We start from the raw sequence: 17,760 nt of genomic DNA, 5'->3' as shown, positions 1-17,760 counted from the left end.
TTGCTATGTCTTATACTTGTGTGTGGGAATGGGTTGCAGTTAACTGAAGAGTAAGAAGTTGGCCATAATTTCTTTTACTTTCCATCAAAAGAATCAGCATTGCACATGACAGGTAGGTATCTTTGGTAGTCTGGCAGGAACAGGATCATACCTCTTAACTTCTTAGTGCAAGAAATCTGGACAAAGCCTAAAATAATGGGGAGGGGGCAAAGGCCCAAAAATAGGGGCATATTTTAAATATTGCTCTTATAAACTTAGAAAGTAGCTAGAATAACAGGATTTGTCTTAGCATGCATTTTATGAAGGATATGAAGTCTGAAACACAAATGTATGCATTAATGACATCAGTCCTTAGTGATTTGCCAGAAAACTAAAAATTTTATGAGGGACAGACCAAAAATATAAGGATAAAATCTGGACATTCTGCAAAAATCTGGTCAGTTGAGAGGTATGAACAGGATGTGCATGAAAGAAGCTGATCATTGGCATAGTGGCACACTGAATTGTGTTAGCACCTCACAATGCATAGCTCTGGCTGAGTTCTTCATTATGGCTCCTTCTGTGGTGGAGTCCACATGCTCTCCCTTTCTCTATGTGGATTTATCCATGTTCTCTGCTTTCCTCCAACACCTCAAAGATGTGACATAAGTGGTATTCCTCCAGTTTTCATATAAGCATGTAGAGAATGTGTGTGTGTGTGTGTGTGTGTGTGTGTGTGTGTGTGTGTGTGTGTGTGTGTGTGTGTGTGTGTGTGTGTGTGTGTGTGTGTGTGTGTGTGTGTGTGTGTGTGTGTGTGTGTGTGTGTGTGTGTGCTTGCACGTGTGTGTTTGTTTGGGCTTCTTGTGATACACCTGGCTTGTCAGAAGCAGTGTCAGTGTATATGTGCTTGAGTATAAATTCAGTGTGTCTTGTGATAGACCTGGCTTTCAGAGACATTGTCATTGTGTGTGTGTGTGTGTGTGTGTGTGTGTGTGTGTGTGTGTGTGTGTGTGTGTGTGTGTGTGTGTGTGTGTCTGCTTGGGCTTCTTGTGATACACCTGGCTTGTCAGAAGCAGTGTCAGTATATATGTGCACGAGTGCAAAATCAGTGTGTCTTGTGATAGACCTGGCTTTGAGAGGCATTTTGTGTGTGTGTGTGTGTGTGTGTGTGTGTGTGTGTGTGTGTGTGTGTGTGTGTGTGTGTGTGTGTGTGTGTGTGTATCATTAACTTTTATCTGTGGGCACACACTATTTTGCTGAGCACAAACAACATTCGTCCAGATAACAGTACAAAACTAGCTAGTCATTATCTTTCAAAAATGGATGACAATAAGTGACTCATAACTTATCCAGGCTGTATAAGTAGATTTTAATATAGGCTTAGTAGTGACCTTGGCCCTGAACCTCACCTAGTCTAAAACAGACCCTGCTCAGTGGAGTGCACAGAAAGGGGGCAGAGACAGTGTGGTCATTATTCCTCTAACTTTCCTCACAAACCCCAAGGCTGTGCATAGGAGTCACTGCAGCTTTTCTAGGGGCAATATACTGTTTGGGAGCAAAATGTTGGAATGCATTATTGTGATTGTTATTTTTCACTTTCCTCAAATCAAACATCATATATGTATACATTTAGCTGTCTTTTGTGTGTAGGCATGCTGTTTATATGCATCTGAAAATAGGTTGAAATATATTAATATATTCCATTTGTTCCTTTATTCTTGTCCTAGGCTAGCATCAGTACACAGAAGGTATATATTTTTTCCCAATCTAAAACAAGAAGGATGTACTGAAATTGATTTTTTTTAGGTAGGAAGGCAGACACTGTTCCAAAATTTGAATTATACATCACACAAGAATTTGTCTTCTGTGTTTATTGTGAACTAATACTTTGTTGGACCCAACTTATTTGTGTCTTGAAAGAAAACAAAATAAAACTGGGCTTCTCTCCTTGCTCATAGTTTTTATTCATGCCATCATTGGATGAAAAGGTTGGAAAAAGCTCTAAAATGCACCTCAGAGCATCTATGACAACCCAGACCCCCAGCTTAATTTGATTATTTATTCCATTTATTACATTGTACTCTTGCCTAGTTTGGGGTACATTGAAAGGATGCAGGGAAAAGCAATGTTGTAAAGTAAGACTGAGTTTCTTTCCTTAGTCATGATGTTTGTTCAGACCATCGCTGGATTAAATGTTAGAGAAAATACTCTAAAATGCACTTCAGAACACCTAGAACTCTGACAACTGTTTTATTTCTTCCATAGTTATTACAACACAGTCTGGTTCAATTAGGACGTGTTGAAAGTATGCAAGAAAAAGTCAAAGAGTAAGACAAAATGTGGAAAGAGGTAGAAAAAAGTCATCTGGATGATTGAAGGTTTGGGGGATGTATGAGTGTGTGGTGGGGGGGGTGAATCATTGGAGGAGGTGCCAATGAACCCTTTGCCTAGGAAGCCATTTTACATAAGACCAGCCCTATATGTAAATATATTAAGGAATGCAGATGCAGATTTTTAAGGTAGCTAAAGCACAGCACAAATATATTCTTAAAATAGTACTAGAATACTGACAGGTTGGTAAGGTGCATAGATTAAAGAACAAATGTAAAAATGTAAGCAGATAGGCTTTATAGTAGATTTCCTACACAAGACTGAAGTACAATGCACTGAGTTGCAAAATACTGAGACCAAAAGGTAGAAATCTAAAGATGCCAAAAGTGCAATATCCTGAAAAAATATCAGATTGCAGCCTAAAAGCACAGAATATAGTGCAAGCACCCTCTGCCATGTAGGGAACTGTTCTTTTAATTCCCCTCCTACCTAATTATGCTCCCTTCATGGTTGCATTAGTCTGGATATTAGTGCAGTAATGAGGGTCATCTGAAACTACATACTGTACTAATCTCAACACAGTGACTCTGCTATATGAATAATTAAAAGAACAGGGTATAGAGCAGCTTGCCTCCTGTACAGAAACCTTTTGGACTTAGAGGGCTGTAGCACTGACCATCTACTCTTTTTTTTTTTTTTTTGTTTATTTGATGTATATATCTTTTGCTATTTTCAGTTTCAGTGTTTTGGTCACAGTGTTTTGAAATTCAAGGAAGAATGCATCATTCTTACGTGGAAACCTAGGTGTAATACAGAACACAAAAATACACAGCAAGTAATATGTACTCTGGCATTATTACAGTGGAAAATAAAACAACATTTACATTTCTTGGTAGTACAGCTAATTTGCATCCACTTTAAATATTTTGAAGGTTCCCTGCCAATTTAAGTATGGGTTAAGATTTAAGCAAATTTAAGATATAAAGCACAGTAGATAAAGTGCAGAAGTTTGAGGGTTTGGAAAGTATGTGCAACACAGAGGATGTGGTAGAAAAATGATTTGGAGTTAAGAGGAGGAGTTAGAATTTAGTAAAAGTTACATCAGATTACACAGTTTTGAAGTGGTGCTGTTTAATATGTATATGTAACATATGCAACCCCCCCAAAAAACTACAAAACAGGTAAATCTTTAAAAAACGCAAGTTCACTCAAAGAAACGTAAATTCATTGGCTTGTCTTCTAGAAAGTTTCCAATGGGGAAGTAGTTTTTTCAAAAAACTGCAAGAGAAATAGGAGGTGGGATCACCCTGGTCATGAGTCTAGCGCAGTAGCTGATGTACTGGCAGTGAACAAAACTGTCTACATCTATGTATCAAACATTCCATTAGTAAACAAATGTAACTAACAACTCAGGAGAAAGGTAAGACTTCATAAATGTGAAATGATAAATGGCAGTTTCTGAAACCATCTGTTTAATTCATATAGTCAAGATTTTACATATCAAGTATAAAGAACCTTTCATTCAAAAATATGTTATTTCTTTTACAGGGACAGAAAGGAAGGCATATGCTTACAGCTGACCCACTTTTGTGTCATTTTGCTACAAGAGAGTTCCACTTCTGTGTTGTACTTTTCTTTAAGTTTCCATCAGTAAGCTCTATGACAAAGAAATGGATGACATCCTGAAACTTTATATGAATATATCATCTAGGTACAATACTTCGTGGGAAGATTTCACCAATATGATGGAAGATGGCTTCTGCCCTGACAGTGTTGGGAGCACCACATTCCTGATTGTTGCCTATAGTGCAGTGCTTGCTGTGGGACTGATTGGAAACATATGCTTGGTATTTGTGATTTCAAGACAGAAAGAGATGCAGAATGTCACCAATATTTTCATAGCCAATCTCTCTTGCTCAGACATACTCATGTGTACTGTCTGCTTACCCATAACAGTCATTTACACCTTGATGGACAGATGGATTTTAGGTGAGGCTCTCTGCAAGGTGGTCCCCTTCATCCAGTGTATGTCTGTTACTGTGTCCATTCTGTCTCTTGTTCTCATAGCTCTAGAGCGACACCAACTGATAATCAATCCTACTGGATGGAAGCCGGCAGGTGGTCATGCTTACTTGGCAGTGGCTGTCATCTGGATCATAGCCTGCTTCCTTTCCCTGCCCTTTTTGTCGTTCAACATTCTGACGAAGCTCTCCTTCCCAAATCTCACCTTTCCCATGGATCCTTTTGCCGATTACCTTGTATGTAAAGAGGAATGGCCATCAGAGAAACACCAGCTTGCTTACACCACCTGCCTGGTGGTCTTCCAGTACTGCCTACCCTTGCTTCTCACCTTCATTTGTTACCTGAGGATCTTCTTGCGTCTCAGGAGAAGACGAGACATCATCGATCGTTCTAAAGATGGCAGCAGGAAGGCCAGCCATAGGAAGATTAATATTATGTTGGCATCTATAGTGGTCGCATTTGCTGTTTGCTGGCTGCCACTGACTGTCTTCAACACTTTTTCAGATTGGAACCAAGAGGCTATCTCTATTTGCTATCACAACTTGATTTTCTCCCTCTGTCACCTGACAGCGATGGCTTCCAGTTGCATCAACCCAGTCATTTATGGTTTCCTCAACAATAATTTCCAGAAAGAAGTGAAAGCAATGATTTACAGATGCCGCTGTGGTGGAGAAAGAGAGAAGTATGAAAGTTTCCCACTGTCCACAGTCAGCACAGAGGTCTCAAAATCATCTCTGCGCACAGCTTGCACTAACAATATTTAATAAACATACTTAAGTGCCTTTCTGGCAGAATAACCTACTGTGGCAATATGTCCTCAGAAGGTCGCATTCTGGGGAGCGCACTGTTTCTGACCAGCGTTTGGCTAGTTGTGATGGAAAGTTCAAAAACTGAGAAGATATTACACCTCAGTTTAAGGATGCTGGCTCAACTGGGAGCTATCAAGTCATATGATGTTCAGGGAGGGTTATCATCCATTCAGATCTTGTAATACTTATTGTACATTATGTGCCTCTGAGTTCTCTCTTTTTTTGTTTTTTTTTTGTTTTTTTTTTTTACACAAAAGGTGACACTATGTCAGTATTTTGAGGTTGGGCTCATTTAAAGAGACCCCTTAGCAATGGATTTCGCTACACAAGAACATTGAGGATCAGACAGAATGCCTTCATGTGCACTTCAGTTGAACTGATTTCACATTTGTGAATCAAATTTGAACAAGGAGTTTACCTAGAAAAGTTCCATCTACTTAAACATAAGAAGTGACTACTAAAGTGGTTTTGAGTCCATGCAGGGAAAATATGAGTGCAACAGCAGAAAAGTGATTATGTGCAAAAAGAAGTTAACACTATTCTTTTTACGGTATTAAATGATGATATTTTTATGTGCCACAGACAAGCTCCAACACATTCATTTAATGATGAGCAACACATGACTTTGTTTCTTCACAGTGCCTGTGTCCAACCAGATGCATGATTCCACAGAGACCAAACTGTGTAGCTGTCTGAGCTCTGAGGACTTAAGCAAGCTTAGCAACAAGTCCGGGTTGCTTACATGGTGAGGCTACCCATTTCAGAGGATACTGTTTTCTACTGTCTCTGTGATGAAGACGGAGAAAAAAGGGGAAGTTATGGCAAATGCCATTGTACAATCGTGCAAGCAGATATTAAATCAGAGAGCATTTCTTTTTTATAGAAATAGTGATTACAAAAGAGTATAGTATCTATGTAATGACAGCCCTTATAAATCAAAGCCTTTATTTCCCCCAAATCAATACTACCTGAATTTACTTCACTTCTGGGAGATCCCCCTGGCGCTGCTTGAGTAAAATATAAAACTATAGCAGCATATGAGTCATGGGGCTGAATGCAGCAAAGTACTGGGTAATCTTGAAAATTAAGCCAAGCTGAAATCAAAGGTATAAATAGTAAATTAAAAACAATTCTGCCCTGATTAAGATGGCACAGTTAATCTGGGGCATGCTGAGTGGAAATTACAATTTGAACATATCAAGCAAAAAGCAACTGAGTTTGAAAATGGAGTTGTCATAAACACTCCTCTCAACTATCCATATTTTCACAGATTGTCCAGATTTTTGCCCCATATTTTGAACTGTTCCTCATAAAGTTTGTGGTAATTCATTGAGTGCTGAAATAAATAAATAATGTCAGATATCTGAATTTCAGATTTTATACACTTCAGAAAATGTGCACCAGTACAAAAAAACTGTTATTGTTTTAACTTTCTTAGCTTATGAGCAGTATTTAAAATTTGCCCCACCATTATTTTTGACCTTGTCCATAATTCATGCATGAAGATGTTGAGAGGTTTGGTCATAAATAAATCCTGGCCATTCATTTCAGAAAACTATCACATTGATAGTTACAACTCATTTATAATCACTTCTTTAGTGCCCGATTGATCTGGGTGCAGTAAACAAATGAGGTACAGATTCCCATATTAATAGTGCAGCCAAGAATATTTTTTTTGCTGCACAACATAACCCATAACTGCATGAAACAGACATGGGTACTGATGTCAAGGGATACTTAGAGCCATCATGAGTTCCTTTAGGGCACTAAAAACTCTGGCCTGCTGAAGTAAGCAAACTGTAAATTTCAAATGTTTTTAGTATTAAAGCAGCTCAGTAGAAAGTTGCAATGAGTAACAACTGAAGAACAGCGTGATGTAGACACAAGAAAATGTATTAATGTGGAGCTACTATTGCAAAATTCATTTTTGTAGGTGCACTGGTGTGCTGTCCATGTGTCTGTTTCTGCATTAGCAGTTACTTTAAATGACCTATCTTAACTTTGCCTTGCTACTGCCCTGTCTGCATGGATTTTTTAAAAAAGGCAAACAATTCTGTGTTTATATCTCTGTTGAAGCTCCTACAATACATTAACAGTCACAATGTATTCTGTCTGTATCCTTGGAGATGTTTTTGCCATGTATGTTCTTGTGAATATGACACTATTTTCCTGTGGAATTATTATGAATGTAATTAACTATAAAAATTGATTTTTTGCTGAATTTTAATATTGTACCATGTTTTTATAAAGTACTAAAGCAAGTTGATAATTCTCTACTTTTTACTTCCCACAAATAGTAGACAACATTTATATTGCATGACAATCTGAGTTTACATGAAACAGCACTGTATGTAGGTATAAAACTGCATATTGCAAGGCTCTGATTGCTGGAGAGCTGGAAAAGGTGACAACTTATGACAGGAGCCAGCAAAGTGACCAAGTGTTTTAAAGAAAGCTGTCATAAGCCAGTGTTTTTGTTCATGGTCATTGCTTGCCGCCTAGACTTTCACAGAACGAATAATTTCACTAGTTGCTTTTTATTTTTTTACAAACATATATTTTCCATGGTGGTTTAATTGAAGATATTTCCTAGATAATGTAATTCAGCAGCTTGTAGTTTCTCCAGGTAGTTGACTATGTTTAACATGGCATATACATATATATATATATATATATATATATATGTAATGTAAGTGACTTAACAGGCGCTACTATAATCACTTTTAGAGCTAGAAGGTTCTGATTTGTATTACCAGACCAGATGTTCAGATTCATGTTTCAGTGCTGATGTGACCTTAGGATTTCCTTGAAAATAGCCTTGTCTAGTATGATTAACCATGGTTAACATAAATAACGTATACGTTATGCAGTTTTCTTGAAGCTAGCTTGTTCATGGAAAAGGAAAGTTATTTTCTAAATATTTAGGTCCTCTTTCCCTCTTGGTTCCTTCAGTCACCAGGTTCCACCTGTATCGCTATGTATTACAGTCAGAATCACTCTGGTTGTACCAGTCAGAGGACCAGATCGGCTTTAACATTTAAACAGCCTGTGTTGGAAGCTACATCACCAGCTCTCCAGTCCTAAGACTCGTTTATCTCATTGTATAACTTCTTACTTTGACAGTCATATGTCTTATTTTGCTAATTAGGTAAGGCGCAATAGTCAGAAGATCCCTCTTTAGGTACGAGCTGAAAAATTTGATCTGGTTAAGAGACTTGTTCAAAGTCACACAGAATAGAGCTGAAAAGAGTTTAATAATCAAACCTAGATCTACAGAAACATGCTATCACCTTCTGCACTATACTGCTGTGATCTTACTCAAAATAAGCAAATTATGTTAACTGTGAGAGGAACAACTGTAAGATCTTTGTGGAAGTAACTGAATTATGAAGCTGTGCCAGGGCTACCCTAAGCTCATTTGAACCTATATGATCCAACAGAACCCAACTTCCACTAGGCTTTGACAGAATCATTATGCCTTATGTGGCCCACAGGTCTTGCCTGAGAGACAATACAGTAAAACACAAGACATTTTCTTCCTTACAATTTTGCTTCCTCAGTAGCTACAAGTCTCGTTAGCGGAGTGGACTACGTCACTTGTCATATATTGCACTAATGGCTAGTCTAATCTTGTTAATACTGCAGTTTCTGTTATTGTTGCTGAGTGCTCACCAAAGACTTTCAACCCAAAATTGACACTGGATTAACCATCCAGTTTTGTATATTGCTCCCATTACTATAAGACTGGGCTTAACTTGAAAACTGTCAATGACACTGTGTTTTCTTTTGTTGTTGTGAGGTGTATGATCAGTTGCTAATGAATATTATTATAAACAATAACCGTGAAATACTCAGTCTTGGCCAATATGAAAATAAACAATAATATGCGTCAAAAGGAACAGATACTGTGATGTAAGATAACTTACTTCTGATGCCAAGAGCAAGAACTGTGACAACATTTTACCTATGGAATAGTATGGCACACAAATATTTGTTGCTGTAGCAACTTCAAAATTATCCCAAGTGAAACACAATGTTTGTGTGTGTGTGCGTGCGTGCATGTGTGCGTGTGCGTGTGTGTGTGTGTGTGTGTGTGTGTGTGTGTGTGTGTGTGTGTGTGTGTGTGTGTGTGTGTGTCAAGAGGAAGGAGGAAGGGAGTCCCAGTTGAACAAAAAATGATTCCACTTAGTTAAAATACAACAAACAGTAACAGAAACAGTTTGACTTGTAAAGGCACTACCCTGATACCATAGTTTGAAAGTCATATACAAAATTGTCCATGCATGTAGACTTTAGTGTCACCCTTGTGACCAGGGATATGGCTGGAAATGATCTGTAAGCTCTATTCTACTTACCCAGCTTAGCAACTTAGCAAATAATGAAATAAACAAAAATACAATTTCAGAAATAGTTCTAAGTGAGTGGTATGTGTGAGCAATGCCATTTCTTAACAGAGGACAAATTATTATTATTATTATTATTATTATTATTATTATTATTATTATTATTATTATTGCTGTTCAGAATTCTGAGGAAATTCAGTTTTAAGTGGTTTTATGTAAACATTTTTGACTGTGACAAGGTATGGAAATTAAATAGTCAGGGGACTCCAACAGTTCAGAGCAGATGTAAGATGTTATTGGAAGCCTGCAAAGAAAGAAAGGGGTAATATGAGTTTAGAAAATATTCACGCTCTTTTTTGCCGCCTGTCTCCCCATTAACATCAATCCCATCCCGACTGATTCATTTGTATTACACTTCCTGGCATCAGCGGTGGGCATATGTGTCAAGAGCTGGAGACTGTGAGGAATCATAAGATTTTAGCAGGTTTCACATTTTAAATGAGTTTCCTTCAGAGTGGAATAGTCTGTTTTGTGGTTTCTGCTGCACCTCCCAAATATGATGGTGTGTCTAAAGTATATACTTTGCAAAAATAGCTTTTTAGTCTGCTTCTATTTTAGCATGCTTTTAACAAAAAACATAAACTGATAAATAAATGTATCATTTTTTTAATGATCAAATCCAGGAGGCCAGCAGATGGAAGGAGGTTGGGGTGATAGGAGAAAGGTCAGCTGGAGGTCCAACAAAAATGGTCCAAACTGAGTCCAACAATTTCTAAAGCTAGCCTTGAGTTCTGTCGGGTTCATATTACATTATCGATTCTTTAGTTTTTCGAATACGGAAACATCGACCTAAGTTGTCAAAGCTGTAGAACATCGAACTCTCAAAATATTGAATTTTACAAATTCGAAATGTAATATTTGGCCCACTTCACATCTGAAGAATTCCTAAAAATAATACCTAAACATGACTAATCACACTATTCAAATTCACCCAAATGAAATCGTGAGAATGTGAGCATACCACTCTAAAAAAGTAAATAGATATAAACACATTCCGAAAAGAAATAATCGCAAATGTTAAACAACTTGGTACAACACAACAACACTAAATAAATAATATAGTGAGTAAACTAACTACAAAACATGATGTGTTAATGCAGCAGATTCAGCAAGCTACACCTTCAAAAGCACTGCAATACTACTTATAAACTCTAATGCTGTATAGTCTGATCTTTTACTGAGAACTACTTGCATTCTGTTCTATCTATACTTTTCTTTCTTTTAGGTGACTGAGAATATCCCGACTTCATTTGAATTCTTATCTCATTAAACTTATTCTGTTCTCTTACTAAAATTTCAAGAACAGCTGGTATGTCACATATGCGTCTACCTTTGAGTATACTTTTGAGATGTTACTGTATCACGTACGCAACCTACTTTGCCTAGAGCTAGATGAGAAATGTCAGCCATACAAGCAATCCGTATGCAGTTTAATGCACCTAGAGTAACGTCCATTTTATATATATATATATATATATATATATATATATATATATATATATATATATGGGTCTAGACTATTCACTGAAAGCACATTTCACTGAAAGTTAAATGACTGTGCACAAATCACTGAAAGCTCAGTTCACTGAAAACTCAATTCACTGAAACACATTTCATTGAAAGTTATATATGGCCTTTTTCCCACTGCTGTGCGACCCTGGAGTTAGTATATATAGTAAGGGGGCATGTGGGGGGCATAGCCCCCACATATTTTGGATATATATTAAGTTCAGAAAATAGTAATTTATTGGAATTGCAAGTATCCATGTACACCCCCTACTATATATACTAACTCCATGGTCACACAACAGTGGAGAAAAGGCCATATATACCTTTCAGTGAAATGTGTTTCATTGAATTGTGTTTTCAGTGAATTGAGCTTTCAGTGAATTGTGCACAGTCAAATGTGTTTCAGTGAAATGTGCTTGAATAGTCCTACACATCTATATATATATATATATATATATATATATATATATATATATATATACACATTACTTTTACGTTACAGTAGTTGATGTGCTTAAATGCTGTTTGCTTACTATTAACAAGATTTTCATGAGAATTTAACAGTACTACTATTTTAAAGTAAAAATATATTGTTTATTTAAATTATATTGTTTCTCCATTGATATTCATGAGATAGCTGTGAGTCACTAGTGTAGTGATGTTCTGCGTTGTTAACTTGGATTGGGCAAACTAAAACTTTTCGAATATATTTCATTCGAAATTTACACTGTTGGAAGATTTAAACTTTCGCTATTTATAGTTCGATGTTATCGGTTTCAAAAAAATAAAGCTTCGATAACATAATATGAACTCATTCTGTCATACATAAATAATGAATACATGTATGCATGCATATGCATATGTGTTTGTGTGCATGCATTTTACCCCTCTCTCTTTCGCTCTCTCACACACACTCTCTCTCTCTATGTGTGTGTGTGTGTGTGTGTGTGTGTGTGTGTGTGTGTGTGTGTATATATATATATATATATATATACACACACACACATATTTATATATATATATATATATATATATATATATATCTATATATCTATATATATATATATATATATATATATATATATATATATATATATATGGGTCTAGTAACTTCATATGATCGAAGCTTCAAACCTTTGAAAATCATATGGCTGAGGACCAGGTAATTGAAGTTTTGAAACTTTGAACATCAAAAAAAAAACTTTTCTTTTACATTTTTGCAGAAGGGGCAAGCTGCCCTGCACCCCCTACACCCCCTACTACTTAAATATATCAACTCCAAGATTGTACTACAGCAAAAAAATGGTACATTTCCTGTTTGACACTGTATGGCAATCTCCATTCAGAATGTTTAAAGCTTTAAAACTTTGATCATCTGGTCCTCGGTCATATGATGGAGACCTATAATATCTATATAAATATGTATGTGTATATATATATATATATATATATATATATATATATATATATATATACGGGTTCATGTCATTTGATAGACAGTTCATTTGATCGACAGTTCATTTGATCGACAAGCATTTGCCCCCTTCCCCAATGTTTTGCGACCCTGGAGTTGATATATATAGTTAGGGGTGTGGGGGGGTGAAGCCCCCCACCTAAAATGCTTGTCGATCAAATGAACTGTCGATCAAATGAACTGTCGATTAAATGAACTGTCGATCAAATGACATGAACCCATATATACATATATGTGTGTATGTATGTGTATATATATATATATATATATATATATATATATATATATATATATATATATATATATTAATTTATTTATATAAATATATATATATATATATATATATATATATATATATATATATAGATATATATATATATATATATATATATATATATACATATACACACACACACACACATATATATATATATATACATATATATATATATATATATATATATATATATATATATATATATATAGATAGATAGATAGATAGATATTATAGGTCTCCTTCAGATGATCAAAGTTTCAAAACTTCAAACATTATATATATATATATATATATATATATATATATATATATATAGGTGGGATTATATCAAGGATCAGATCTGGGCCCTTTCTTATTTGCAATGGTGATGGACAGGTTGACAGACGAGATCAGACAGGAGTCCCTGTGGACTATAATGTTTTTAGATGACATTGTGATCTGTAGTGAGAGTAGGGAACAGGTGGAGGTGACCCTGGAGAGGTGGAGATATGCTCTAGAGAGAAGAGGAATGAAGTTCAGCAGGATTAAGACAGAATATATGTGTGTGAATGAGATGGAGGACAGAAGAATGGTGAGGATGCAGGGAGTAGAGGTGGCGAAGGTGAATGTGTTTAAGTACTTGGGATCAACAGTTCAGAGTAATGGTGAGTGTGGAAGAGAGGTGAAGAAGAGAGTACAGGCAGGATGGAGTGGGTGGAGAAGAGTGCCAGGAGTGATTTGTGACAAACGAGTACCAGTAAGAGTGAAAGGGAAGGTCTGCAAGAGGGTAGTGAGACCAGCTATGTTATATGGGTTGGAGACAGTGGCATTGACAAAAAGGCAGGAGTCAGAGCTTGACGTGGCAGAGATGAAGATGTTAAGATTTGCACTGGGTGTGACGAGGGTGGACAGGATTAGGAATAAGTATATTAGAGGGTCAGCCCATTTTGGAAGGTTTGGAGACAAATCCAGAGAGGCAAGATTATGTTGGTTTGGACATGTGCTGAGGAGGGATGCAGAGTATATTGGGAAAAAGATGCTATGGATGAAGCTGCCAGGTAACAGGAAAAGAGGAAGGCCTAAGATAAGGTTTATGGATGTGGTGAGAGAGGACTTGCAGGCGGTTGGTGTGACAGAGCAAGATGCAGAGGACAGGAAGAAATGGAAACGGTTGATCTGCTGAGGCGACCCCTAACAGGAGCAGCCGAAAGAAGAAGAAGAATAATATATATATATATATATATATATATATATATATATATATATATATATATTATAATATAGGTCTCGTTTACATTAGCAATTTTTTTTTTAATTTTGAACAAACTTTGAACTTCATATTGCTGAGAACATACGACTGACTTTATAAAAACTTGAAATGTTAGTTGGGATTGGAGAATCTGTTCTTTTCCCTACTGTAGTCCAATCTCGGAGTTGGTATATGTAATAAATAGGGGGTGCAGGGAGGGGGTCTTGCCCCCTGCAAAAGCACTGTATTTGGTGAGTGTTTGCATTTTACTTGTTCAAAATGTCATTCATATGATCTCAACTATATGAGGTTAGATTTTTTTAAAAAATTTGATAGTATAAACTCGTACAAGTATAAATGCAGTGCAATTTATTGGACCCAGCTGAACCAAAACAAACACACACCATGGTTTCAATGTAAAAATGTCCACTTCAGTGTAAATCAGAAACAGTGACAAAGTCTTTCCCTTTAAATACATCGTGATGATGTGATACAAGAAGTATTCTGAAATGATAAATCAAATAATACATTTGCTACCTACTATGATAGTCCTATACAGAAAGAAAATACTTCATTCAAACACAATTGGAACTAACTGTAAATGAAATGTAATATGTGTTGTGGTTAAGATGCCTCACAAAATATTTCAGTTGCTTATCAGTGCTTCGACAAAGGAGTCAACAATCCTTGAGGTATCTATGTCATATCATAATAAAGTGAAAAATGATTTGTGTCTAAGTTGTAGGTGCAATCTACTTCTAAAAAAATACCTAAATATGTGCATAAGATGAGGTAAAAGCTGCCCATATATTAATACCACTCACATGATGGCAAAAACTACCTTGGAAATAAAAAAAAAATCATTCTTAGAACTAGACCCAAGAGGTTCAACAGGAAAAAAATCATTTTTAATGGTAAATATCAGATAACCATAAAAAATGCTCAACAGCCCTGATACCAAACTGTTGTGCAATGCTGATATACCATAACAGTACATCTTATGTATAGAAGTAAGATATTTCGTTCAATATGTACATCATTCATCAGCTGCAGAAAATGTATGGTATCTTTAATGCTTATACATGAGGTAATAAAGGTTTTTAAACAAATTTACAAAAAGACAAAAATAGATTGTGTCAAATACCACCTGGTAGAAATTATAGGCCTGTCTGGAGTTGGTTGAAACTGCCTATGAACTTTGCCAATAAACAGAAAAACTGAAAACTCAGAAATCATAAGTTGTTTCATAAACTTATTTGTACTCATCAATTGCTGTATTGAATGTAAGAAAAAGTCATCATTTTTTAATGAAACAGGATCTATATATAACTGATGGCAATACAACAGACTGTTAAGCTACAGTAAGGCCTCCTTACATATAACTTATGGAAATGTAACAGACCGTTAAGCAGCTGTAAGGCCTCCTTAAATATAACTGATGGTAATACAACAGATTATTAAGTTGTGAAAGGCTTCCTTCCTCCTTATATTGGTTAAAATACCAAACTTCCACAGTCCCTCATTTATCAGGAAATACACTAACAACCTCAATGTAATCTAGTACAGGCATGTTGCCCAGGATTTAACACATTTTTGAAAAACTTACAGGTTTTTTATACTATTTCTGTGTAGTTCCTTAATTATGCTATATTCAAATGATAGAACAGTGGTTGAAAGCCAAAATCATGAAACCTAATGTTTATAGAATCTTAGGTTTCCATGCTAAACTATGTGTTCTTGTTTTTAACCAAACAGTAAAAACTTGGCATTCTACACATTTTTCTAACAACCAAAATAACTTGAACTTCAGCACATAAAACTAGGGACATATTTTAAGTCTTTATTTAATAAAGAAATTTCATCATGATTCTTAAAATCTTTCAGACAAATTAACCAAAAATTATCACTGCCCATATGATTCAAGTTTGCATTAGTTCTTCAAAGAGGGCTAGAACCCCATGTCAATATCTAAGGGGGAAGATATTCCATCCATAGGTCTAATGTTGGAATGTTTAGAGTCAAGGGACAAATTTAATGACTCTACCTTCACATCAGTATTAGAAGAAAAGTTGGTTGTCAATTCCAAAGTACACAAGATGTACTGGTGTTGATTACTGCACTGCTTTCTCTTGTATCTTTTGTTACAAAATGAGGCAGTGTTTGAGAAACCACCTTTCATTTTGTGTTTGTTCCAGAATGAAGGCCAAATTGTTTTATTGTTATTTAAATCTCATTTACATTTCTTAAATTTTCTAGCCTTTAATTATTTAAATGAATTAAACTAGCAACATATTTGTTGTGTAAATTGGAGTACAATGAAAGGCTCATAAAGGAATGAGACACAGTGGTATCAATTATAGTACCTTTAAATATGGAAATGTCATTCAGAAGCAATATCCTAGAAGTGGCTTTCTAAACTGACCTCTGTTTATTCATAAAATGCCATGGCTTCATCTCCCTGAATCTCTCTGTATCACCATATTAAGGTGTGTTAACTCTCACCCTGCCCCTAACTCTTGAGAAAGAGCACTATTTCCAAATTAGTTAGCGCTGTCAATGAACTGACTGACAGAGTGAGCTGCACCATCCCACACACTCAACCCCACCTACCCCGTGTATATGTGTGTATGTTGCAGTTGCAACTTCAAAATTATCCCAGAGAAGTGAAACACAATGTGTATGTGTGTGTGTGTGTGTGTGTGTGTGTGTGTGTGTGTGTGTGTGTGTGTGCGTGTGTGCATGTGTGCATGTGCATCTGCGTGTGCTTGTGCGCGCGTGTGTGTGTGTGTGTGTGTGTGTGTGTGTGTGTGTGTGTGTGTGTGTGTGTGTGTGTGTGTGTGTGTGTGTGTGTGTGTGTGCGTGTGTGTGTGTTTCTATTTGTAGAGCTTGTAGCTCATATGGTTGTGTTTCAATTATGCAAAGAGAAAAGGTTGCTGATCAGGAAGCCACAACTTGTTAAAACTTAGAACACAAGGGTTCTCTGCAGGGTGAACAAGCTTCTCTCTAGCTACCAAAGAACCCTTATTTAAATATATTAACTCTAATATTCTCCTCCCAGTGCCCCATTGCCTTACTATTTCCTAACAGTGGCTTCTTGATTGTAAAATCTTTTTTCTTAAAAATAGTAAAGATGATTGGAAAAGAGATTTCAGAAACTAGACCTGTGATTATTGGAGTACCACAAAGTTCTTTACTGGGCTCAGTCCACTTTGAAATTTTTATTTAAGGTATCGCTGAAAGACTGAGAGATAATATAATTCCTCGGCTTGGCACTGCTAAGGGTAAAGGAAAAAAATATGCCATAAATGGAGATGTTGAATTAGGAGTTTCATATTTATCACCAGCAGGACTTAGCCTGACAGCCAAATTTTTCCTAGACTACATGGCTCCTATCTATTACCCAGAATGCTGTGGAACTAAGGAACCTAGTCCAGATCTCTGTTACTATGGGCTAAAGATGGTTAACTCTACAAAAATTCCTAGGTTGCCACTTGCATTTTACCGGCTTTTATTGTCATGCTTTCTTATTTTTTTACGTTTCTGACATCCTTACATTTCTGGTATCCCTTTCAACATTATTCTTCATTCCTTTTTTCTGTCAGAGACTTTCAGATACTCTCCCACACAAGCCATTCTATTGTTCTCCCTTTCACTTTTGTTGTTAATGATTTTTGGATAGTCAGAGTTATTGCTGACATATCGTACCTCTTCATGTCATGATTGTTTTT

At 36.2% G+C, this 17,760-nt stretch overlaps 1 protein-coding gene across 1 annotated transcript in view; it reads left to right on the top strand.

Moving 5' to 3' along the window:
* The window catches only part of LOC122812108 (neuropeptide Y receptor type 4-like), a 273,354-nt gene extending 265,944 nt beyond the window's left edge, over positions 1-7,410 (top strand). The window contains exon 2 of the mRNA XM_044084389.1: positions 3,859-7,410. Coding sequence (XP_043940324.1) covers positions 3,981-5,096 — 1,116 coding nt within the window. The 5' untranslated portion in view covers positions 3,859-3,980 and the 3' untranslated portion in view covers positions 5,097-7,410. The remainder of the gene's footprint in view (positions 1-3,858) is intronic.
* The last annotated feature ends 10,350 nt before the right edge of the window (positions 7,411-17,760 follow it).

Source organism: Protopterus annectens, chromosome 9.part0, assembly GCF_019279795.1.
Source record: "Protopterus annectens isolate FY-2018-M chromosome 9.part0, PAN1.0, whole genome shotgun sequence".
NCBI lineage: Eukaryota > Metazoa > Chordata > Ceratodontiformes > Protopteridae > Protopterus > Protopterus annectens.
Note: the sequence above shows the minus strand (reverse complement) of the source record. Positions and strands in the feature narration are given on the sequence as shown.